The 26,061-nt window shown below is 35.3% G+C and overlaps 1 protein-coding gene across 2 annotated transcripts in view; it reads right to left on the bottom strand.

Moving 5' to 3' along the window:
• The window catches only part of RYK (receptor-like tyrosine kinase), a 62,490-nt gene that overhangs the window by 23,836 nt on the left and 12,593 nt on the right, over positions 1-26,061 (bottom strand). The window contains exons 3-10 of one of the 2 annotated variants that reach the window (XM_025043643.1): positions 22,549-22,648; positions 20,713-20,847; positions 18,887-18,940; positions 15,140-15,284; positions 10,116-10,216; positions 7,129-7,254; positions 5,775-5,861; positions 1,680-1,749 (exon numbers count right to left, since the gene is read on the bottom strand). In XM_025043643.1, the coding sequence (XP_024899411.1) occupies positions 1,680-1,749; positions 5,775-5,861; positions 7,129-7,254; positions 10,116-10,216; positions 15,140-15,284; positions 18,887-18,940; positions 20,713-20,847; positions 22,549-22,648 (818 nt within the window). Of the gene's footprint in view, positions 1-1,679; positions 1,750-5,774; positions 5,862-7,128; positions 7,264-10,115; positions 10,217-15,139; positions 15,285-18,886; positions 18,941-20,712; positions 20,848-22,548; positions 22,649-26,061 lie in introns of both variants that reach the window. The other variant, XM_025043642.1, reaches the window with a different exon arrangement.

Genomic DNA, 26,061 nt, shown 5'->3' with positions numbered 1-26,061 from the left:
TCCATTCCTCTGCAAATGAATTCTGTTCTTGGACTGAATGAGGCCAATGGAAGGAAACATTCTTAAACCACGACTTTAACCTTTCAAAGGGACATCTTCACACCCTCAATACTGTGTGCTCAAGTTTTTCAAAGATCCCTGGCTTTTTTATTTTCAGTGAAACTAAAACGTATATCCAATCATTATATAATCAATGTTCCAAGTGTATGAGAAAACAATGAAACAATTGCCTCAGAATTTGTAAACGTTTTTCTCTTCCAAGGAACATCTATGTTTCTTCCCCTTCTAATACTGAGAATTATCAACGTTTAATGTTTCCTTCAGCCTTGGTTACCCAGAAGCTAAGAGTTGTTTTAAGTTCAATCACAGCAAAAATATTTGTCTCCTTACTGTTGGGTTATTTGTTGTTTTTTTTTCCCACCATCACAATGCCCAAAACCTGAGTTTCATTTTCATTGCCATTTTATTGATCTTACTATAGCTGCCTTCTTTTTAAGTGCTAAAATTCTTCTGAATATGAACCAAAGGGTAAACAAAATTCAAAAATAAAACTCTGTGCATAGTCATCTTATTTTTTAGTAGAACTCAAGTAATTGCTCATGGTACAGAGAAATTAAAAAGCAGGATGCCTTCTGAATGTATCGCTTTCCATCTTTTTTTGTTCATAAATCCATAAATATCTTCCAACAGGGATAGTCACTGTTCCATTTCTTAAACATGTGTGACCAAATTTTCAGTAGGCTATAAATTAAGCTAACTGTATATAGTACTTTAAAAAACAAAAAGTAACAAAAATGTTGCCCCAGTATTGATACTGCTACACACTGTGATACTATATTTAAATCCCTTTTGGCTCAGAAGGTAGAAGATTATGTTATAGCTCTGGGAAGAGGGCTAATATCAAGCTTTTGAAAATCCTCTTAATAAAGAACTACAAATATTATTTAAAAAATCATACTATGACCTAATAGTAAGAGACTGGTTGAATAAACGTGGTACATCCATTCAATAAATTACTTACTATGTAGCCTTTTGAAATGCAGACATGAATTTATAGTAACTGACATGAAAAGTTAGATGTTGTTTTGTTATATCAAGAAGCATGTTTACTCTGTTTAAAGATAATAGTACTGTAATTATATAGAAAAAATATCCTTTTTAAAAAATGCATGCTGAAAATGCATTGAAAGTGATGAAATGTCCAATTACTTTTAAAATATTTCCACACTCAGGTAGATATAGATAAACATATATGTACACTTATGAATGGCAAAATGTTAACTATTGTTGAATTTAGGAGGTAGACTTATTCATGTTTATTATTCCCGTCTATAGTATTCTCTATGTTTAAAAATTTCACTACAAATATTTTTTAGTATATGTATGTTAGTATCCTATTTTTTAAAGAGAAATATGCACATAAATATGTATAAATTCTTTCTCAAACACTTAGCCATGATTACCCAGATGTGGGCTTACATATTCTTCTTTATACTTTACTGTGTTTTTAAATGTTGCGCAATGAACATGCATTTATTTCACTTTTATATTCAGGAAAAAAATTAAGCCATTCCAAAAAGCTTTCGATTCAGAACACATCAGAATGTTCTTAAAATAAAAATGTAATAACATACATTGTTACCATGTTAACACTTAAATGCTGGGTTTTTTCCTCTCACCTGTGATGAAGACCTCGTAGCTTACAACTTTCAGTGAGCATCATTGTCACCTGAATTTCAGAAGCTTGATCTATATAAAGAGACATTGTCTTGAATGATAATACTATAAATATGACATTCATATTTTCTGCTATTAGTAAATAATTATATCAGAATATACGATAAATTTTCATTATAAGTCGCAGATAAATCTAAACAGATCTAGCCTTATATTATAGTAGGTAGTGTCTAATTAAATAGGTCAACATTAACAGAAGCTATTAGGATAATTTGACTACATAAAAATTAGAAATTAAGTAAGGTTCCATAAACAGAGTAGAGAAAGTATAACAGACTGGAAAAATATCTGCAACACATAAGGCATATAAAAGCTAATTTCCTTCCTGTCCCACTTCTTTAAAGAGCTCACACAAAATCACCAAGAAAAAAAATTGAAGAGGCACTTCTCCATTTTCATTACATAAATAGTATATTTTCATTATAAAATTAAAAATGAGTGTTACTTTTTAAAAAATTGTTTTAAGATATTGAAAACAAAACTGAGTACAGTGTATCCTTAAAAACACTTAAAAAAATAAGTAATTTCTTTGCCAGTACTAAAAATAGTAATAATAATTTATAATGCTTTTGACCAATGCAATAAGAGGGAGAAAAAAAGATATAAAAGATAGCCAAGATCCACATCCTAGCTCTAACTAGTAAAATGTTGAACCAACAGTGAAATCCAGACCACTGAACTCAGGCAGTATGATTACATGTCACATTCATTCCTTAGAAGTAAAGCTGTCAAAGCTGAGAAGTCACAAATTTCATTTACTTCCAATTCTAAAGGATGGAATCACTCCCTCTCCCACTACTTGCTATTAGCACCCTCTTTCCAGACAGCTTTACTTAGTCAAGACTTTTGTAGGAATGTCAAATGGATGGACAAAAAGCAAAAGACTTAAAACAGCTGGTACTTTTTTGGAAAAGGTGCTTCTTCATACCAATGTTGTCTAAAAACTGACTGACATTTGGAATCATTTAGTAAATGAGGGAATGCGCCTTTATCTTTCTTTCTGTACTCTAAATAACTTTTAATGAAATTATAGCCACGCCTATTTAGGGGCTGGTAGGATCATATTAGAATTGAAAACCAGTAAGGTAATGAACCTTACCAACCGAGGTTCACACCCAGTTGGTAAGAGTTCACCTTCCCAACAACTGGTATAGAGATCCAAGTAAAACAAAGGCAATTTCAGAATGTGTCATTTCATGTATAATATTTTTCAAGTTCTTAACTTAGATAAGCATGTTCTATTACACTTGCACTGGATGATGATCTAAGAAAACTGTGAAATAGAGAAAAAAATAATTTTATCTATTTAGTAAGAAAAAAATCATTTTCTGGATTCCTTTCCCAATCTAGTCCTAGTCTTTTAATTTTAAATACTGAAAGGTCTATCTTGAAACTATATATTTGAAAAGAATACTTTAAAATAATTTGCATTCTAAAAGTTACAAGAAATAACAAAATAATAAACACACTCTCAAGTTATAAAAATTAGCTATTAAAGAAAATAAGAACTTAATACCAATAACCTTAAATTAATTAATTTATTTTATGGAATTCAATTTCACAATAGTCATTGTGTGAAATTCAGATTCCTAATTTCAATCTCTGGAAATTTATATTGAAATAACTATTAAGTGTGCAAAATTATGAATTTTTTTAAGAAGCTAAACTCCAATTTTCTGCTTATGCCTAAAGGTCAAGGTCAATGACCTTTTAAAAACATAATTTTTGAGCCATAATGTATAGTGGAAAGGGCCTGAGTTTTGGGGGTGTGCAATCTGGGATTTGTCCCTCTGCCCATTATTTCTGTCTGTGTAACCATGCACAAGTCTCCTGTCCTGTCTCAACTTCCATTTAAAACTAAGCGAGTCCTGAATAATGTGTACCTTAGAGAACTAGATAAGGATCAGTAAAGACAACAAATTCCGCACAAATCAGTTGTGTATTTAGAGCGCCCTCAATAAATGCTACTTGTTACCCTTTTATAACAAAAGGAAAAAAATAAAAATGCTTTCAAGCATTAAAAAAATATTTTTTTTTGCATTTTAAGTGGCACTTCTAATTGTGTAGCATTTAATAAAGCATACAGATTTGTGAAAAGAATATTGTTACCTCTACATAGCTTCAATTAAAATAAAAATAACATTCCAAAAGAATAAATCTCAGAGATAATTATGTGGAGTAATCTAACAATTCAGAGGCAAGGACTGTAGTCAATGCACTTCCTCTCTGTTTCCCAAGCAAACCATTACCACATCTTGGCTAAGGACTCATTGTGCTTTCTCTTGTTTCCGTCTGGCTTACAGTGGTAATGAGTAGAAACAAGCAAGTGACTCCAAATTCAAGTGTATACGGAAAGAGGAATCTTATCTTGTAAAACAGTCCTGGTAGCCACATTGTGTTTTCTTATCACTATTATTTCCTTCTTTCCCCCCTTCCAACCCGAAATCAAGGCAATTCTGTACAGAAATCTCTTTTGTTAATTCAAGATTCACACAGAACAAATTAATAATAGCCCAGTTCTAAATTGTCCATAGAATATTTACAAACTCCAAGAGAAATATTAGAATTAAGGGGAAATGTTTTATTAAAAAAAAAAAGAAAGTGCAATGAAAGGTAACGATTATCAAACTTAGGTTCAAATTTACATTTATAAAGAGTAATATGTAGTATAACCTTCAAAACCAGTCGGAAAATATAGTGAGACCTAACTTAACTTAAATATTAACTTTTAAAACTGTTTTGGGGCTATGAGAGGTGGGTGAATAAAATAAATACTAAACGATATAGTAAAATACTTTAGAAAAAAAGGGGTGTGTGTGTGTGTCTGTCTGTAGCACACCTAAACAACCAATTTTCCTAAATTAAAAGAAATTAAATTCTAAAAAATTTGTTACATTAGTACAAACCAACTTTTTAGAAACAATAAACATAAATCCTTCACACTTTCCATGAATTCCTAAGTAAATTTAGAAGCAAGTTCTTATAAATTAACTTTGTAAACGTCATAAAATTGTCACCTCCTACTCACAAAACTGAATTTAATTTTGTCCTCAATTTCTGTATTCAAAATACTAAATGTTTTCCCCAAATTTACATCTTGTCATCCCAACCAATCTCAGATATTAAGCACCCTGTAAATGACCACATTTTCCTTTCTCTTAAAATGAGCATTTAGACTTAACTAAGAACTATTTCAGCTTTTACATAATTGATTACAAATAATTAAAATTCTAATATTTTAAAAGATCTTACTAATTTACCACTTTTAGGGAATACGCCATATATAAATAATATCCTAGTATATTTTGATTAGGAATCTCTAGCTGGAAAATTTATATAAATCAATTAGCAAAAAATTAGGTATCACATTTCTCCAAAAGGTATGTAAAGGAAAATGGGTACCCTCTTCATAAAAATATAAACTAGTGCTACCTTTCAGGAAACAATCTGGCAACATCTATCAAAATTTTAAATGTAAACACCACTTGGGGCAGCAATTCCATATATGGCTGTATCTCCAAAGTTATACCAAGAAATACACACACACAGATATTTTCTGCAGCACTATGAATAATAGCAAAAAAAGAAGGAGGGAGTAGAAGAAACATAAACAATGGCTATTCACATAAGGTGCAGTGGGCCTGGGGGTCATTTTTTTTCCTTAACAGTCCTCAGTGTTGGAGGAGGTTGCAGAGAGGAGGAAAAATAACATGTTTTTTGGGAGGGAAAAAAAAAAAAGAATTTTAATGTATGAAAAACACAATATTAGATACAGCAACAATGAAGTCAAGTGGACAAAATTTAACCTGAAGCCTGCATAATATCTAATCAATGTTTAATGTCTTAATTTCTTGGACTTCTATTTTCTATACCTTAATAAGAAGAATCAAATATCCTTAAAAGCCTCCATATGAGCTAAATTAACATGGACTTATTTAAAGGTCTGGCACACACTCAGAATTTGAGGCAGATTTTGTTGGCATGAGCTACTTAAGCAGGAAAGCATTATGAAAATAGTATGGGAGGAAAAATCTTACCTTTAACTGTTTTTACAAATGCTTGTTTTTCTTTATTTGGATCTTTTTCATCTACTAAAATCCCATGGAAAATACGCCCAAAAGTACCTAAAAGAAAAAGTTAATGAGATCATAAATAACCTTCATAAAATTGTAAATGCAAAACTTTTTAGCACAATAAACCTTTAAAGAAACATAACAAGAATATATGTAATTCACATTACTCTAGCTCTAGAGTAAAAAGACCCAAATCTTTGTTTTTCAATGTTAGAGGTTCTTTGTAATTATGAAAATATCTTGCTTTTAGAAATTTCTCACAAGTATATGAGAATTCTTTCTGAATTATCCCAAATAAACTAATGATATATCCAAGAGCACTGGAGCTCAGTAATGGGGTATCCACAGAGGCATTTATGAATTTCTAGGCTTAACCTTAGAGCAACGAAAAAGGAGAGACATGAACTATCTCCATTCATTCAAAAACAGACATAAGCGATCTCTGTTTCTGTTCATTAAAATTGGCCACTGGGGACAGTTCAAGCCCCTCATTTAGCTGTGACTGAGCTACAAGCAAAACCAACTGATAAATTCAGATGATCCACATGCATCCAAAACTTTCCGCACTGAATTATGGAAGGGAGAAAAAGTACATCTCTATTTAACAACTTGAAGAGCTCAATGAAATATTTTATTATTAATTTCTGTCTTCATCTTTCAGCACCTCCCCAGTCAATACCCTAAAACTCAAAAAAGAAAACAAGGACCAGCAAGTGGGGAGAGAAAAGGCACTAATACCTATCAAACACCTATTAAGTGCTAGTTCATTTAATGTGTATCATTTCATCTAACTTCATTACTAGTTTAAGAGTAAACAATGTAGTCCAAATTTACAGAAGAGGGAATGGAACATAAAGACATCAAGTGACTTCTCCAGAGTCATACAGATAATAAACCATGGGACTGAGACTGAGACTGGAACTCTGATTTAACTCCAAAGCCCATGTACACTCCTGCTAGAACCCCTGTGCTATCTGTCACAGAGAAAATTACTGAAGAATTTCCTTAAGAGGCCTGCTAGGTAGCAAGCATCTTTAAAGAAGAACTAAATAGAAAATATACTTTAAAGGTAACAAATGCCAACACATATGCTTTAATATACTCGAAAATCAAGAATTGCACCAAAGCTGTATTAAGACAAATTAAAGATATAAAGACAGGGCAAATGAAAATCAGTTTTATGAAGGAAATAAACTGTGTACTGCTTTCTATCCTGAGACACAAAATGAGGATAAAATTCTCAAAATTTGAAACAAAAAATTTTTACAGTGCTAACATTAAATCTTCCTTGGAGACCTGATTCTGAGATAACAAATACCTTCTTGGAGTACATCTTTTAGGGTTATCCTCTCCCTGGATATTGCTATATCCTTCACCTTGGCTTTGGCCTCCAAAAGAGTTACACTTCTCAGGTCGTTCTTCTCTATCCGCAAGGTAGGATAACCTGAGGAGCCAACAAAGCCAAAACAAGAAATATAAATACCCTTATTATGGCACTGGGGTCAACTAGTTCAGTTAGAACATCAGGACTCAAGTCACGGGAATGAATGAATGTAAGAATCATAAAAGGAAAAAAGCACACATGAACAGGGAGAAATTTCTTATGAAGGTCATACTAAATTTTAAAGAAAGACTTTTCCTACCCCAAAATCTTAAAATGCAGAATTAAAATAAGAAACACTAAAATAATATCACATTACCACCACTTCAATTGAAACAAATGAAACAAGCTTTGATTCATAGAATTCATTTAATCTCTTTTCTGGACTGTTTTTCTCTCAAAATGAAGAGAGACTTATAAAAATATGTAACAAGATATATAATCAATTTAATCATTCTGATATTCATACAGCCTAGTCATTACATTGTGAAATTCATATGTTTTTCAGTTCCCTTAACTTCCATTCATTTTTAATACAATGACAGCAAAAACAAAATTTCTAGCTACAAATTAAAATTTTTATTCCAAGAAAAAAAAAAGGATAAATAGAAAATCCTGTTTAGCAAATGGAAATTGGAATGGTATTTCTAATGATTTATTTTCTTTGGTAGATATTGGAAAGAAAAATCCCTGTAGAATTAGTAGACCCAGACAATGATCATCAAATGCCTGCTAGAAGAACTACATGAAAGGCTTTGGGCATCTTTATAACAGATGAGTCTGGCTGACAACACCTGATTCTACTGATCAGCAGTTTGACCATGATATTTCTAGTGGTATGAGTATATGTATTTGTGTATGTTTATTCCTCCTGGAGTCCTCTGATCTTGGCTCTGTGGTCTGGAGTGTTCTGTTATTTTGGAAAATTCTTAGTCATTATGTCTTCAATATTTTTCTGCTCATTTCTCTTTTATTTATAAACAAATGTATTTCAATTGAGTTTTTAAAAAGTGTTTTTATTATATATAATAAATAAATTATTACCTATTTAAGGTAATGTCCACAAAAACAAGAAAATTTCTTATGATGGTAACTAAAAGTGTTTTCATAAATAAATGTATTTCCACTTTTTAAAAAAAGTATTTTGCTTTTAGCATATATAATAACTGAATTATCTACCTCTTTAAGGTTGTAGCCACAATTACAAATTGACTCTAATGAGCAAAGCTTGACATTTAAAGATTAAAAGCAATGATGTGTTTATGCTGAATAGTCTCTGAACTACTTACATATCTATCATATTTTCTGAAGAGCATATATTTCTTTCTTTTGTTGGTGGTGATGGTAACTACTGTTAGGATTTCTTTTAATTTCTTTTAATCTACTTTTAGGATTTCTTTTAATTTCTTTTAAATTCCTCTTTCCTTTTTCTTGCCACTGTCTTATTAAAGAAACCAGGTTAATCATCCTGGAGAATATCTGGCATCTGCTTCTTCGAGTATCATTTAATTTGTTCTTCTATCCCTATATTTTCTATAAACTGTAAATCAATTCTATAGCCTTCATTCGATCCAGGTTAACTCTTAGAGGAGGATGGGGAAACAATACTCCATGAGTGGGTACATCACATCTAGGAATGCGAAATAATTAGCCGTCCTAATTCTTGAGATGCTAAGTTTCATTAGTGGATCCAGGCGGTGAAAAGTCTGGTCCCTCAAATGGTAAAGTTCTCATTTCCCTTTGTTTGCAGGGTTTTAAATAATGATAATCTTTTCCTGAACCAAATATTTTATTAGGGGTTGCAAACAGATTTTCTAATTTGATCTTTCCTTCTTTATTTATTAGCTGGTGTTCTTCTGCACAGAAACATTTTGCCTCATCAACCAGCACTATCTGGTTACTCTGAAATGTAGTTCACGTAGCCACTTGTCAGAGTAAGGTATTACTGGTGCCCCAGTCACTTCTCATAATAATCAAATTTTTTTAAAGTATCATTACAAACTCACGGACTTTTACACATTTTATGTTACAATCTGCTGCAGTCATTATTCTCTTAGATGCTCCAATGGTCTCACATTGGGAGCTCACCAAGCCTTTAATAGATTCCCTGGTTTCCGACTCAGCCACATGTCCCAGGTTTATCTGTACTTTCCTGACCCAGTCCTAGAATTATCCATTTCTCCAAAGAATCCTGGTTCTTTGTAATGGGAAACAGTACTGAAAGACCGCAACACAGCATTGGATGAAGAATGGATATTCTTGATATTAGTTTACTAAAGAACCCAAGGATGATAATAGTTAATTGCCTACAGGAACCTAATTAATCAATGGCATCACTGAGTGGAGCCCTGACTTGTGACCCACTATCTATCCTGCTGATTATGTTGTTTCTTATTTGTAAGATGAATGATTCCTCATTATGTATAAATTGTACTCTAAGAATGATTATTTTCCCCTAAACAGCAACGTGTTAAAGTATAAAACCTTGTTCAAAAAAAGGAAATCAGTTCATCCCATGCTCTCAATTCTGATGGCAGCTAGTGTCCTATCATGATTAGAAAACAATGTAAAGTTCTTACCCTATCCCGTAAGACCATCAAACAATTCATTAAAATCCAAGTCTGTCATCATGCAGTTCAATAGTTTATTCTAACTACCTGAAAACTTTCCTTCTGAATTTATACAGAAGAGATTCCATAGCCCTTTTATTATAATTAGTCTATGGAAATCTCTACAAAATTAAATCTAGCAATTAAACTTAAAATTGATTTTTAATACCTTAATTTTAGAATGTTTTATTAAATGCTCTAGAAAGCAAAAGTTGAATATCAAGCCTAAGTCTGTACTCATTAGACATTATGTACATAGTATGGTACACATAGACCACTTTAGTAAACCATTTTTAGAATTAAATTAACTCTTACTGGTAATAGGAGTTGCGTTGTTGGGTGTGTCAGCTCGCAGATACTGAGTCGTCTGGGTAGATGGCTGAGACAGCCCTTGGGAACTACTGCTGGCACTGATGCTGCAAACAATTATTAAAAGAGAAATATCTGGCAAGTTAGCTTAGATGAGAAATTTCCTCCTTCCGTACATACAAAAATACATGTAGACATTATAACCAGTTTAAAGTCCCAATGGAGATCACAATACATGGATCGCCATCACAAATGTTCCATATGGAAATTTTTAATCTATCTCATAATGTAAAGCTATTTTTTTTTCCTTTCTATCTCTATAATCATCAAGTAGGTTCATTTCATCAGTCATTCAGGAATGTAGGTACTAGTCCTCAGATACCACAGATAGTAGCAGTTCTGAACCTCACACAACTATAAAGAACTATGAAGTCTCTCTTAGGAAAAAGGCCCATACCAATCAATTGGATTGCTTTTAAGAAAAGGAATAGAAAGACAAGTCTCTTTTAATGATAGTCCAAAATCAAATGGCATACAGATGAGGGAATAACTAAGCATTTACAAATTATTATTACTAATTATTTTTATTGTTACTAATATTAATGCATCCCCAATCCTTAGAGAATGACAGGGAACAACAGGGACCCTGTTTCTGGAGTTCTGAGTACTATTCAAAGATTGCACTGGAAATCAGAGTTTTTAAAAGTCCAGAATTCAAAACTGGGGAAGGAAAAGAAACGTTACCCTTCCTAAAGAGGTAAAATAGAAAACTTCAATTTACTTACCTATAACATAGGGTTAAGAAAAACCTGCCTCCCAGGATTTTTGTGAGGCTCAAGTTGTATAATAACATATGTGAAAGTACTACTTAAATACCCTGCGATCAATAAACACTGATGGTAGAATACGCAGACCCCAAATTATTTACTATTGTGTTTCTCTCCAATATATGAACAGTAGGTGGCACTCTTGTACCACCTCAAAATTCTTGAAAAGATCGTGGACATACAAAAAGATGTTATGAGTACATCCAGGTTAATTTTTCACTTGTTCAACAGGTATTTAGTGGGTTCCTACAATGAGCAAAGCACTGTTAAGTGGTCAGGACAAACCTTTTAAACCCCAGACATACTGCTAAGAGAGAAGGGAGCAGTCAGGGATCCACCCTGACAACTATTAAAACCACTATCTACACAGCTAAGTCACATGAGGTAGAAAATGAAAGTGTATTTGCTAGCACGTAACAGTTTAAAACCAGTCTAAATAAATTATCTCATTTGATTTTCATAAGCAATTAAGAATAGTTACGGAAATATTAACTCTGTTTCAGAGTTGAAGTTAGAAGTTAGGGCAAAGATGACCCCATTTTCTTTCAGAGAACTTATTACAATTTGTATTTCTTTGTTTTTCTCTGTAACTCCATTCATTCATTCATTCATTCATTCAACAAATATTTATTAAGTGTGTACTACATACCAGATACTGTGCTGGGTGCTGGGGATACAGTAGTGAACATAACAGACAAAGACCTCTACTCTCACGAAACCTACATTCCAGCAGGGACAATGAAGGCAGTCCTTCCTCCCTAGCACTTAAGCCAGTGCCTGGGACAGTGGACACCAGTGGGCCAAACTGAGCCTCAGTGAAAGCTCAAGAAACAATTATTGAATCAATCAACAAACAGAAAACTATACTTCCTCGGGGGGAAAAAAAAAGATAAAAACCAGACAATGGTTGCTTCTGACATGATCTGGTGATACATATTGAAAGAGACAAAGAATCATTGGTATAACAAAATGGTTTTTTGCTTCCCTCTAGTCATTCTTCACTCAACAAATTCTTCATTCAACATTCATTTAACTGATACCTGTTAGGCACTGGATATAAAAACAATTAAAGAGAAATAAAGGGGACCTTGTCACCAGTAAGGGTGAGGGTGGTAGGGTAATGGAAATAAAGTAAAATGAAGATATTGCCAAATAACACGTTCAAGTATCCCATAAAAGAGGAATGAACTATTCTGCAGTCATAAACTAACAGGGAAAGACTACAGTGTAGAGAGGGTGCAGATCAATTCCTCTGTGGAAGGACTTTAGAGTGAATAAGGAAAGAAGCTCTGCCTCTCCAGAACAGACTCACCTGGCATAACAGAGAGATTGAAAAGATAACCTTATGGTTATCTGTCAGGAGAGGGACAGCCACATACATGGCATCCAATTGTTCCTAGCAGGAGCACATCTCAGGCAGTTTTATCCTCTGCCTCTTAAAAAGCTCTGTGTATAACAGGACTCTAGCTCCTGAATACCTGGAATGGAAGAATTCTCTCCCATCCCTGTCCAAGGAATTCCATGGAGCCATAGATTCCATTAAACCTCACAGGGCTGTTGTGAGAATTAAGGGGATTAATGGATATAAAACATGTGGAACAGTGCCTGGCATACAGCAAGTGCTTTATATAATTATAATACTAAGTCATTAAAATACAGCTATTACAATAATGAGTCTCTCCGGCTGCTCTACCCTGTTTCCAGTAGGGCAATCCTAGAAAAGTTATTCTCTTTAAGCCTGTTTCTTCATCCTTAAAACAAGTACAGTATCATACCCATAGGTGGCTGTATCAAATAAAATAATACGGCTTAGTAAACAATAAACAATAAAATAAACAATAAAAAGTACCAGTAAACAATAAACACTCAACAAAATGGTAGCCATAGTTATCTCAGTGGTCTCTATGCAGAGAGAAGTAACAAGTGTCTCTGAGATGGTATCAGATTACTGGATGGGAATTTTCTAGTCACCACTGTCAGCTTGCCTGACACATAATAACTACTGGCTAACAGAAAAGGAAAGAGCTAAAGAAGAAATTAGTCCATCACTATTAGCACACTGCACCTCTCTGAAAACAAAAATCAAAATAATGGCACTTACTATATGCAGGACTGTGTTCTGAGAGCTTATGGTATATTTCGTTAAAACTTCACAACATCCCTAAGTATGTGTCATTATGATTTCTGCTTCATAGATGAGAAAAACTAAGACAAAAAGAGGCTGCATAACTTACCTTAGGCCATAAAGCTAATAAGTGGAGCAGCCAGAATCCAGAGACGCTCTGGCTCCAGAGCCAAGCTCTTAATCACTATGCTATGCTCTGAAAACAAGTGATAGTGTAAGCTACTTTTTTCAGGCAATGTCTGGAAACCCTCACCTGAAAACTAGAGAGAACTAGAACCAATTCATGGGTGGTAGAAGATTATTTCAGCAGACAGAGGTGTATACCCCATAGAATCAAAAAGTTCTTGCAAAACTCTGGCCTATGTGGGTTCACAGCCCCAGGACACATGCAAGCATGCTAGGGAAATGTGGGTGTCAAGACTGACTTCCAAATGTCACGCTCTTCAATGACTCTTATCTTCTCTGAGTCCTATCAAAATGTTCCTGTTACCTCATTTCTCCCTCGGTGTTTCTAAATACCACTTCTTCCTCTACAAAACCTAACTCTGACTTCGACACAAAACATATTTTGAAAAACATCACCCATGCATTTCTCTTTTCATTCTTATCATTCTCTTTTTTCTCTACTCAGGTAAAGAAGTAAAACAGTGGGAACAGCAAGTTCTTAGGGACGGCTCCCTGTCCCCTTGGGTTTGTATGCCATAAATATGCTTACCCACTGTACATATGACACTGTGTTAGGACTGGGGATTCAACAATGAATAAGACACACTGCTCCCAAACAGGAAAAAGCTTACATTCTAGTAGGAGAGATAAGTACACAAAAAAAGTGATTTTAGAAGGAAAAGGTATAATTATTGCTACCAAAACAGAGACAGAGAGGGAGGGAGAAACGAAGAGAAGAAAGAGAAACGAATAGTTGGGAGGCTTAGGAAAGACTTAATGAAACAGATAGTAATGAAGTTGAAATCTGAAGGAAGAACAGGGTTTAGACTGACGAAAAATGCAGGAGCTCTGTGGGTAGAAGGAAAGCATGAACAAAAGTCCTGAAGGGGCAAGTGTGGAGCAAAAGTGAGGAACAAGTAATCATTTGACTGGAGGACATGGTAAGAAAGAGAGAAAGGTCCAAAGAATATGGGTGATACGTCGCCACATAAAGGAGGGCTTTGAAAGCCAAGTCACAAAGCTGGGAATGTCTTCAGTCAGCAACTGGGAATCACTGAGGAGGGAAATGAGAATTGGGTATTTGGGAAAATAAACCTATCATCCCTCTTTACCTCTTGCCTATCCTTGCTATAATATCTCCCTTGTCATCTCTGACTCTCACCCAGGCTGGGACAAGCACCTTTTGTATTTCCACGCTATAGTACATATATCATGATCATCAACTTTACAAACTTTTATAATTATGGGTTAATGTCAAAGATTAAATATTTGAAGCCATGCGGTATATCATTAATTTTTTTATTCCCAGCACTTAGCATAATATCTAACCCAGTGTACCTCAAAGACTACACATTAGAATCATTCAAGAAGCTTCAAGAAAAATAATGATGCCAAAACATCACTGCAGACCAATTATGAGAATCTCTGGAAAGTTGGACCCAAGTTCTGACATGTTTTAAAAGCTTACCAATGACTCTAATGTGCAACCAGGAGAACCAATGAATTAAATCTCAGCAGGTTCTCAATAAATGCTTATTGGATGGATGGACAAACGGATAATAATGAAGGGACGAAGTAGGAGGAAGAAACAGGGCTATTTTTAAAAGGTACTAGGAGTCTGGAATAGAGTCATGTCAAAGGGGATGGGATAAAGGTCTGATCTCCACTTCTTCCCCACTAACTAATGAAGTATAATTTCTGACTTCACAAATTTTAAAAAATTAAATTAACTTAAAAAAAAAAGAAAGAAACACAATGACAGTAACCACAAAGACAGTAACTTCCCATGTGACTAGAGCTTAATCATCCTCCCTCTTTCCCCTGTGCACCCGTGTGCATGGGTGTCTGTGGGCTCCCATGAAAGTAAATTAACCGCTTTAATTTTTTTTCCTTTTCCAAGATATGTACAGTACCTGTCATCCAGTTCAATCCTTTTCATACTATGAAGGTGCAAAACAGCTAATATTATTGCTACAAGAAATATTACTGCACAGCAAACCCCTACGCTGATATAAAACACACGCGTAGAAGTGGTTGGAGCTGCATGTACAGGATCATCTGAAATAAAAATGAAAAGCAATTAAGCTTTTTAAAAAATATATCATCAATTGCTTTGTGACCTAGTATACACAATGAATAACCTGTTCTTTGTAAAAAAGATTTTATGTGTCCATTCCTTGATAAGATCAGTTACTAATAGTGTGCTGATGTTAAGTTCACACAAATTTTTAATGTTTTGTTGTAGTTTTAAAAAAGGGTTTTAAACAGAACTTTTGGTTAACCAGTATAAAAGTCACAAGTGGTATACATATAATAAACCACCTATAGCAGCGCTGTCCAACATAACTGATGAAAATGTTGTATAGTGTGCTAAAAGAGTAGCCACTGGCCACGTGTGGCTTTTAAGTGCTTAAAATGTAGCTAGTAACAACTGAGGAACTAAAGTTTTAATTTCATTTCATTTTAAATAATTTATAGTTAAATGACCATATGTAGCTAGTAGTTACCATACTGGACAGCACAGACCTTTAAATCTTTCATACTTCCTCATCAGTGATGCCTGGAGCAGAGAGATCAGACTCCTTTGCTGTCAACCACCACTGACTCACAGGAGAACAAATTATACAACACAGCAACTCGCAAGATTAAAAAAAGACAACAAATGCGTAATCTTTTTCTCTTTTGAGGGTAAAAAAATTATTTTGCTTATCTGTTTCTAAAGATAAACGCAGAAAAACAAGATATTTATTCATGAAATAAAATAATATTCACCTTTATATTATTCAAAAAAAGAGAGAAAGCAAGCAAACTTTAGCAATAGGGGAAATAACTCAAAGAGGTAATCACACATACAGAGAGGCAAACTGAGAAAGAGACACACAAAGGTCCAGAAAATGACTGAGCAGAGTGGAAGACAGAGAAATAGGAGCAAAATTGGAGATTCAAGTAGTTCAATAAGGAGTACTCACATCATAATCCAACTGAATTAAACCTAAGGAATTTGGGTTTTATCCTCAATGAGAAGGGAAATCACTGCAAGGTTTCAAGTAAAGGAATGACACACACTCTCATACTTGGGGGAAAAAATGACTACATGCCATGTAAAGAATGCTGTGGAAAGGAACGAGGGCAGGAGTAGGGAACAAGTGAGAAAGTAACTAGAGTCGTCCAAGAAAGACACAGCAGTGGCGTGAGCAAGAGTGTTATAGTGAAGATGAGAAGTTAATGGGTTGGGAAGCAGAGTCAACAGAACTTGCTAATGGAGTACACTGAGGTACAAAGATAAAGAGGAATCAAAGCTTTGGCTTAAAGAATTAGGTGAAGAATGGTACCTTTACAAAGATAAAAAAAAAAACTGGCTGGGGGAAGAGAAACAAGAGTTTTGTTTTGTCTAAGAGTACCTAGTACATAACTACATGGAGATGTCAAGTTGACAGAAATACAAGTTTGGAGTTCTGTGGATAAGTTAGGACAAAGGGATGAAAGTTATAGCTTTCAAAAACTTGGAAATAAGATTGCTTTCTAAAACTTAAATTTTGAATCAACAAATGGCAAATCAGAACAGATAATGCAAGGACAGAATGGCTTCTAGGGCACTGACTGCGACTTGAATGAAGGCATTACTTTCCTCGAGAATGCCATGGGCTGTTTAATTTTGGGAGGAGCAGGGAAAAAAGTCTTAAAGGGCTGACATTGGCAGTACCGTCCAAACGCACTCCAGGGCAGAGAACAGGACACTGCTTTGCTGGACAGGTCCCCCAAATGCACCCTGCTCGATCACCTCCATATTCCAGGCTTATGTATATACTGTTCCCATTCCTTCATTTTGACATTTTACCTGCCAACACATGGCAACCCTTCGGGTCTCGGATGAGATGTTACTTCCTCAGGAAGTGTCCCTTACTCCTTCAGAGGAGATTACATGCTCCTCCTCAGGGTTCCCAAAGCACCTTGCCTTCTCACAGCTTGCCACACTACATTGTTATCACTGCTTATTGCTTTGTCCATCTCCTCTACTACATTACAAGCCTTTGAGGGCAGGGTCTGTTCTGCTCAGAGTCTAATCCTCTGTTTCAATCATAGCACCTGGCACATCACAGACTCTCAATAAATGTTAGATGGATGGGTAGATAGAAAGGGAAGGAAGGACGGAAGGAAGTAGTAAGGAAGAGACAGACACCAAGAATATGCAATACTCTACTCTCTTTGTGAGAAATAACATCCTATTAGCATAGAAATGGGTAAAATCACCAGAATTTTAAAAGTAAACTGGGGAGATGGGTTAGCAATATTTTTTAAATAGCTTTTCTTTCTTCTTAAAGATAAAGCCAAATAAAATGTTCTAAAAAAAAGTAGACAGTATCTCATATTATTTTACTTTCAAAAAAGGTCTACTTTGGTACATCTATGAGGTGTTGAAAAAGATAAAATAAAAGTACATACTACCATCCATGAACTATTCTTGTCAAGAGCTGGTCCTAAATCTACTCAAGTATGAAATCTAACTACTAGTTTATAGGAGAGAGAAAAACATGTCAAATGACACCACAAAGATGCAGATGTGGGAAATTCTATGGAACAAATGACTCAATTTCTTTAACAAATAAGTGCTATTAGCAGGGGTGAGGGGGTGTTGGGGGTGGTTTCTGATTAATATAAAATACATGCCAATTGAATATAATGTGTGTAGACCTCATATGGATTCTGATATAGGAAAAAATTTAAAAAGATGTTTTTGAGGCAATCAAGTTAATCCGAACATGGATTATTAGAAGATATTAAGTAATTGTTAATTTTGTTATATGTAATAAATCAAATACAAGTGAATAGGTGTTGAGTGATTGTAGTTATTTTTCGAATGGTCTTTTTTAAAAGAGATCCACATTGAAATATTTATGGGTGAAATTATAGGATGCCTGGCATATACTTTAAAATACTATAACCCTTCCCACCCACCTACCCATCCAGAAAAGGAAGAGAAGATCAATAGAATAACACTGGCAAAATGCTGTTATTTAAGTAGGGTGATGGTCACATGGGGGTTCATTAGCGCATTCTCTCAACTTTTGCATACTTGAAATCCCCCCCACAAAATTTTAAATTTATTTCCACAGAGAGAATCTAGTAGCATTTTAAGATACTGCTATTAAAACTTGCAGGAAAAGTGAGACTCAATGATGTGTCCATGACAGAAAAAGACAAAAGAAAAGAAGTCTAAGTTACCATCTAAACATAGCCATTACCATAAAAATAAAAATTCTACTTTGAGTTTCTGCTCTGTAGGTTTAAATAACATGGTATCTTTTTAAGCTTATATTTTTACCTGGATAAAATTGGTTGAGGATTAGGACCAGATAATAAATCAGATTTTCTAAACTTCTGCTAAATAGATGAAGACCTTACACATATTTTGTGCTCATACTTTATGACCATTTGAAATGATATGACTTCTTGCTTATAAAAGTTTTTTAGGTCAGTTGTTATGAAATATGTCTGAATATTACTTCACAAAATGTTTAATATTCTAATAGTTTCATCCAATTATATATCAATCTATCAAATATCAGTGAATTAAACAGCATGACATCATTTATCTTTTGACAAAACTGGAAACAATTTTCATCCCTAATGATGGAGAAGGATAATAAAGTAACACTTACAAATAGTTCTGCTAGTGTTTTTGTCCAAGGCTGAAGTTTTTACTTCTTCAAGTTCTGAATTAAAAAGGAGATAAAAGATGCTTTAGAAACTCTTTTCCATGAAAATCCTTAAATATTATAAAGTACATTTTCTGAATTTCTCTAAGATAGTTTTATATTCTATCAGAACACTGCCTGAACTAAGTAACAAGGTATTTGTTGCAAGATAATAAATGATAGACTACTATTCTGATAATCACTATAATCATCAATCAATAGTCTATGCCAGCATTAACCAAAGGGTGTTCCTTATAGATGATCAATGAAAAAGGGTTTCTGTGGTCAAGAAGTTTGGGGACAGCCACATATTATGACCTTTGTGGAGGTTCACAGTGCCCATTAGCAGAGTGTAAAGGCTCTGAGGAGTTCTAGAGTAATGACTTGTCTGATCCAGTAATTCCCATCCTCAGATGATAAAGGAAATTTTTCTTGACAGTAACACCTATTAATATTTGATATAGTACAGATATGTTTTCTGTTATAGACAGTTTTTAAAGTGCTGTAGGATGAAAAACCAGATAAATACATTAGGATTACATATTAAAGTAAGAGTCATCAATATGAACTGGATGATGGTATGGTCATTAGTATAACCAGCAAATAAAAAGGGATCAGAAACAAGGCTCTACGCTCTTCACTAACTGGTGTACAAGCTTAGGTGGCCTCTTAGGGCCCAGTCTCCTCAAATTAATAATATAATGACTAGTTGAATTAGAGAGCCTCTAAAGTCCACTCTGGCTTTAAAATTAAATGAAGTAAGTTCATACTGAATACCCTAGAACTGAAAAATGTATCAAAACACCAAAGCTAACTCTTTATTTTAAAAATGTCTATTCTAATGCAACACAGCTTTTTTATTGACATGTATCCAGACATTAGCCATTATAATTCACTTGCTGGCCTGAGGTGTTTGTACAACACTCAGCACTAACTTCAATTAGAAAATGTGTTAAGAGACAATTTAACAATGAGGCTAAGGGTTTGCTGCACCACTTAGCTGTGTGACCTTGGCAAGTTGGTCAGATTCTGAGCTATAGCTTCCTCTTCAGAAAAAGGAGATACTGAGAACCTATTGTCTAAGGTTATTGTAAGGGTTAAATGGGTTTATTGCACGTAAAGCACTAGGAACAGAGTAAGCACTCCATAAGTTTAGAGGGGGTTTTTTAGATTCGTCGTTTTTTTCTTTTTCACATCCACTGTAATTTCTTGAGTAATAGATTATTCAAAATCAAAAACTAACATTCATTAAGTACTCACATATGGTATTCCAAGCTTTAGGCTAGATTTGATTAATCTTAAAAAAACAAAACAAAACAAAAACCTCTTAAATAGGTCATTATGCCCACTTTACAGATTTAAAAAAAACTGAGACTTAAGCCATTTGTCCCAATCTCTTGCCAAGAACAGAGCCATAATGCATAACAGAAATTTTATAAGGGAAACGCAATTAATACTCCATTACTCAGGGGCCTCTATCAGAATTACCTGATTTCTTTTTAAGCATTCAGCTACTTTAGTGCTATTTCACATTCCTAATATAAAATGCCTAGTAATTCTGATAAAAGATAGGGAGATAGTGAGATGGAGACTGAGTAGAGCTTGAATAAGATTCTTGGCTACAAGCTGTCTGGCAATAAGCTTGGAATTTCATCTGTTAGTGCTCTTTCTTTTCTCATTCGCAACCATAATCAAAATTTGGTTACAAATCTGTAAAACAGACGACAAAATCTATTTTTGACCTTCTCACATCTGCATAAAACACACACTTTGGTAAATAAATTCCTTACTTTTGTAGCACATTTTCCTTCGTTTAAAATTTAAGACTGTAAAGTTTTTTGAAGAATTCACTGTCAAGTTGAGCTGCATTAGTATCATAACCTCAGAATCTACTTTGCCAGTACAGGAAAGCTCGACCCGAAACACTGTTTAAAAAAAATAAGAAAAAATATCTTAATTAAAAAAAAAAATCAACATTAATGCCCATTAAATATTTTAGAAGTATTTGATTTTTGTTTCAATGAAGCTAAAAATAATACATTTACATAAAATACTAAGCAAAAACTTTCAAAGAACTTATCTTCAGACTATACAGCTTTAGATAGTAAGTACTTCATTCATTATGGATATAAAAGACAATGTTAAAGAACAAACCAAGACATAAATGAAAAGATTACTTTCAACTTTTGTTCATGATTTTTAATATATCACTTTGTCTCATAAGTCCTCTTATTATAATATAGTAAAGCTACAGAATAAGGCAAACCCTGCTGCCTTACTAGTCACATCAACAGTAACAAAAATTACTTGATAAAAAGGAAAGACAACTCACCACCAAATTGTAATATGTATTGCTCTTAATAAAGAGATTAAAAAAAAAAAAACAAACCTGTAAAGAAATCTGTAAATTCTCAACTATGAACTGAAAAAACACAAAAAAATCTTTTAAACAGAAATTGGCTTTAATTAATCATTGTGGCAATGGAGAACAGGCTTTGGTGCACTTTTTTTTTTCAATCTTTCTGTTTAAGATTCTTTTTCTACAAATTTAGAATATATCTGTATGAGCACATGAGAGAGATGGGCATTCAGCCTTCCTATGTTTTCTTAAAGCTTAAAACTTCTAGAAAAAGTTCCATGAAACTGCTGTGGCTTACATTTTAAAGTTTAAAATTTTTTCATTTTCTTAATATCTCACGTCTTTAGGAGCCTTTCTCAAAAGGTTGGCTCAAAAGTAGTTAAATTGCTATAAATATGACACTTAAGTCATTTACTCAGACATGCCCTGAGTGCCTATCTGAGCCAGATGCTCTGCTAGACACCAAAGGTAGAAATGAAAAAGACAGCTCCTGCCCTCAGGGTGGCCACAGGCTAGCAGGGAGAGACACAGAATTACAAGATACTGTGATCAGTTCAAAAACAGTTAAATACAGCTTCTACAGGGCAGGAAGAACAGAGGAGTTAACAACTGGAAGGCGAGTCGGACAGGAAAAGGACAGTGTAAATTTTGAGTCTTACAGAATGTTTAGTCTGAATAGGAGTTTGCAAGCAGAAAAGAGGAAAAGATAGTTCCAAATACAGAGACCAGCATGTGCAAAGGCATGGAAATCAGAACAGCATGTAGTGTGCAACTGCTGGAAAGCTGGGGCAAGTGCAGCAACAGGGCCAGGCAGGCAGGCAGGGGCAGATGTTAAACATACAGCACACTGGCTAGAGAGTCTGGATTGTATTCAGTTGATGGAGGTGGGGGGCACTGATAGGCTTGATGTCACATGGTCAGATGTGAGTGTTCAATGATCATCCGGGCCACAATGTGGGTGAGGATTATTCCAAGAGGAACAAGACCAGACACAGGGACGCATATGGAGGCCAGTGCCAGCAATGCAGAAAAGGAGGTAAGGAAGAGCTGAGCACAGACAGTTCTAGAAGGGATGAAAAAAGAGGGAATGATTTAAAACATAGTACAAATAATCAATATTTACAAAAATTACTCTTCAAAGTACTTATACATCTTATGTCTATCAAGTATGATAAACTATACATCAGTGTAGTATATAAACTGTTCTTTTTGAGACATGGGCAACATAGCTGAAAATAGTTATATTAACTCTGTCTTTGAGACTCACCTGATAAAGTGCGTGGAACTTCCCCCTGAGCAGAAATGTTGACCTGGGGCATATCCATAGCCACAAAATTGTCTACTTGGAATCCCAGCTTATACTCAACCTGTAAAATGAAGAAATAAACATGCTGGATCTGTGATAACAGAAAGGATGCTAATAGCTGGATCCTACTGACTGGCTCATTAATGAATCCATGAGCCTTTCATATGTACAAATAATCTAGCCATTAAAAAAAATTCTCAATTGTCAGAAACAGTCCTAGGAATTTTCAATTCGATAAAAATTCAATCCAGTAAGCCACCCTCTAACCTCATGTCCAGAACAGTACTACCACTCTTCTGCAAAATCTGTCATCTAGAATTCAGAAATCCTGATGAGGACTACACACCCATTGACAAAGAAGCCCTGGACGGGCAGATATGAAGAACCTCTGAGTTGGGATGTATGATTTACAGACTGACTAGTCACCCATGTCTTCTCCGGTTGATAAAATCCAAGCTCTGAGGGGCTCCATATGGCTGGTAGATGGTCTACTCTACAGACTCGCTTGCTCCACAATAAGATTCCAAGGCACAAATTTCTCATAAAATATCTAAGCTACGTTCTCCAGTCCAACTTTCACCATTAAGAAAGTTAATGGTTGGATGCCTATCTAACCTCTGGATCTATTTCTCAAGTGATTCAGAACCCAGAAGGGAAGAGAAGTGACTAAGAAAACATCCCTGGAACACTAATATTATCTATCTATACCTGGTCTACAAAGTGTGGCTTCAGAGAATCAAAGCATCAATAAATAAATATAGCCCTGTTGCTAGAGAGATGTTAATGGAAGAAACAACTCAAACTGCAAAGCAACAGCTGAAATTCAGAATGGTTGTCACCTTCAAGATCTTTAATGAGGATTTATATTTCACATTACTCTTTGTGCTGACCATGCAGTCTTGAGAAGATAAGTACCCTTCTCCCATTCAGTGGTCGCAAAGGAAGCTTTGGTGGAGGGCTAGGATTGGCAGAAGCCAAGGGGCAGTGGGCTGGAAAAAGGGTAGTAGGAAAGAGGTCCAAGACACCATTCTTTAAAAAACTTAACTAAGAAAAATGGAATCAGCAGTAGCTGGAGGGGGATGGGGTGATTCCAAAGCTTTTCTTTCTGCTTTTTTCAATGGGAGATATTCAAATATGTTTATATGCTAACAACAATAACAACAACAAAAAAGTCAACAAAATGGACATAATAAACATGAAAAGAAATAGGAAACAGTCTCATCCCAGACTATAAGAGAAATGGAATAGGGCATGGCTGGAGCAGGGAGTGTTTGCCCATAGATAAGAAGGGCTCAATCCAATGAATTTAATTCCCTCTCTGGGTTTCTTTCCCTTTTCACATTTTACCTGAAGGTCCATGAATGCTATAGGGGTATGCAAATGTTAAACTACTGTTTTCAAGTTACTACAGGTGTACAAACAATTGGTTAAATGCTGTATTTGGTAAGTGCCATGTTCACAACAAAGGAAATGTTCTTGCTGCTGCATATCAGTCTTAGTGGTTGGTACCTTGGCTAAGCAGTGTTCACTCTCACCTTAGCATGCCACAATAACATCACTGCCACCATGTCTAGAGAGCTACAGCCCAGCAAGTCTGGGCCAAGAACGAGCCGGATTTCCAGCAACAGTCATTGACCAATATTAAGACTATATTCCTACATCCATGCTATCTCTGAACAGGACGACATATGGAGGGAAAGTACAAAAAAGAAATTAGCACAGTAAGAACTGGACGTGGAACCTGAGGCTGTGTGACCCTTAGGTAAATAATATTAAGTTTTCTAACTTTCAGGTTTTGTAAAATGGGGATAATACAACATGCTATGAGGATCAAATAGGATAATTAATGCAACTCACAAGTCTACTCCTGACCGCAGAGATTCTGTGCTCCACCAAGAACACTGCTACAGCCCTTCTGCTTTGTCCACCATCTTGGGAACCCCACTATTCTAAATAGCCTCCCACACTCTTAGCCTCTTCACAAATGTCTTCCCCACCTTATCTCCCAAGAAGGCTTTCTTCAGAAATCATCTTTCCCCTATCACTCAGTTCCTACAACACCCAGCACTCAGGGACTAGGCAGTAGAGTCAGCTTTTTTTAGGATCAGTTGGTCCTTTCTGGACATCTCTTCCTCATACAAAATCACCTATACTCTGAAGCTCAAAGTTTACTCATAATGGCTACCTTTCATACCATTGACACGACAACAGACACAGAATTTTGAAGAGGACTTGCCCCTTGACTCAGTTTGTCTTCTGCCATCTTCCTGGTGGCTTCCATAATCAGTTTTCATATTCCTACAGCTTCATAACCAAAACCAATGCAAAAATTCCATTCTATCAGAGATCCCATCACTACTTGTGATTCCTACAAAACCAGTGCTTTGTCTCCACCACTCTAATTCAGCTGACATTTATGAAGCATATTTATAAACCAAATGCTGTGTTCATAGCTGAGATATAATGGCTAAATAAGCTATTTCCCTCCCCTCCAGCCTAGCCAGTAACCTGCTTTCATTTTCCCACAGATTGAACCCCAAAAAAGACGTTATTGACAGTAACATCAGCACTCTCAATTAGTTCACACTCTCCACAACCTTAGAAGCCAGCGTCAGCATCCTGACCCCTACCTCACTCTACACCTGCTATCAAGCACCTCTGGAAGAAATCACATCCCAAGAGAGAAGGGTGGTCTTATACAATGTTGATCTCCAGGCTCAGGATAGGCTTTTAACGCTGCTCAGCTATCCTTTCCTCACTGACACCCTCTCTCCCTAGTGTTATCACTCCAAACCTCACAGGAACTCACCACTTCACTACCTTCTGCCATGCCTGCTTCCTCACTCTCAGACAACGTTCTTGTCCCCTTTGGCTAGCACACAGGAAGCCCCTTTCTGCCTTTCCTTATATAGTAGCACTAGACAGATCTGTTAGAACACCCATCCTTTGCACTCCAGTCCCAAAGAAAGGTCTGTTTCCTTCTCCAAATGATAAGCCCTCCTCTCCTAGTATACCAGGCTCTAGCTCCTTTCACCACTGATGGGATCTTGTATTATCAACTAGTCTCTCTCACTCTCCTGTATCTTCAGTTTCTCCCATATGCCCAAGTACCTACTACATGTATCTATCTAACAATTTACAGTCCTCAAATTTAACAGATTCAAAGCCAAACTTATTATGGTTCCCCACACTTACTGTCTCCTTTATTTTAGGTCTCAGTTATTATGAGCAGGGACATAGCTAATCAGGAACCAGAACCCCTAGGAAAGCAGATAGAGAACGGCTCATGGGTCAAGAGCCCTAACTGCAGGGAACAAGACTAGCACTAGAGTATCTCAGTGTGACAAGGGGAGAGAAGGGCAAGAGGGAGGGATGTGAGCTTGTGAGTGGAGCTGGGTAGAGTGAGGGGCATGAGGAGAGGTAGCAAAGGGGCTCAGTAAGAGGTCTGAGAAAGTCAACTCTCTGGCCAGAACA

Source organism: Pteropus alecto, unplaced genomic scaffold (genome assembly GCF_000325575.1).
Source record: "Pteropus alecto unplaced genomic scaffold, ASM32557v1 scaffold92, whole genome shotgun sequence".
In the NCBI taxonomy this organism is placed as follows: domain Eukaryota; kingdom Metazoa; phylum Chordata; class Mammalia; order Chiroptera; family Pteropodidae; genus Pteropus; species Pteropus alecto.
Note: the sequence above shows the minus strand (reverse complement) of the source record. Positions and strands in the feature narration are given on the sequence as shown.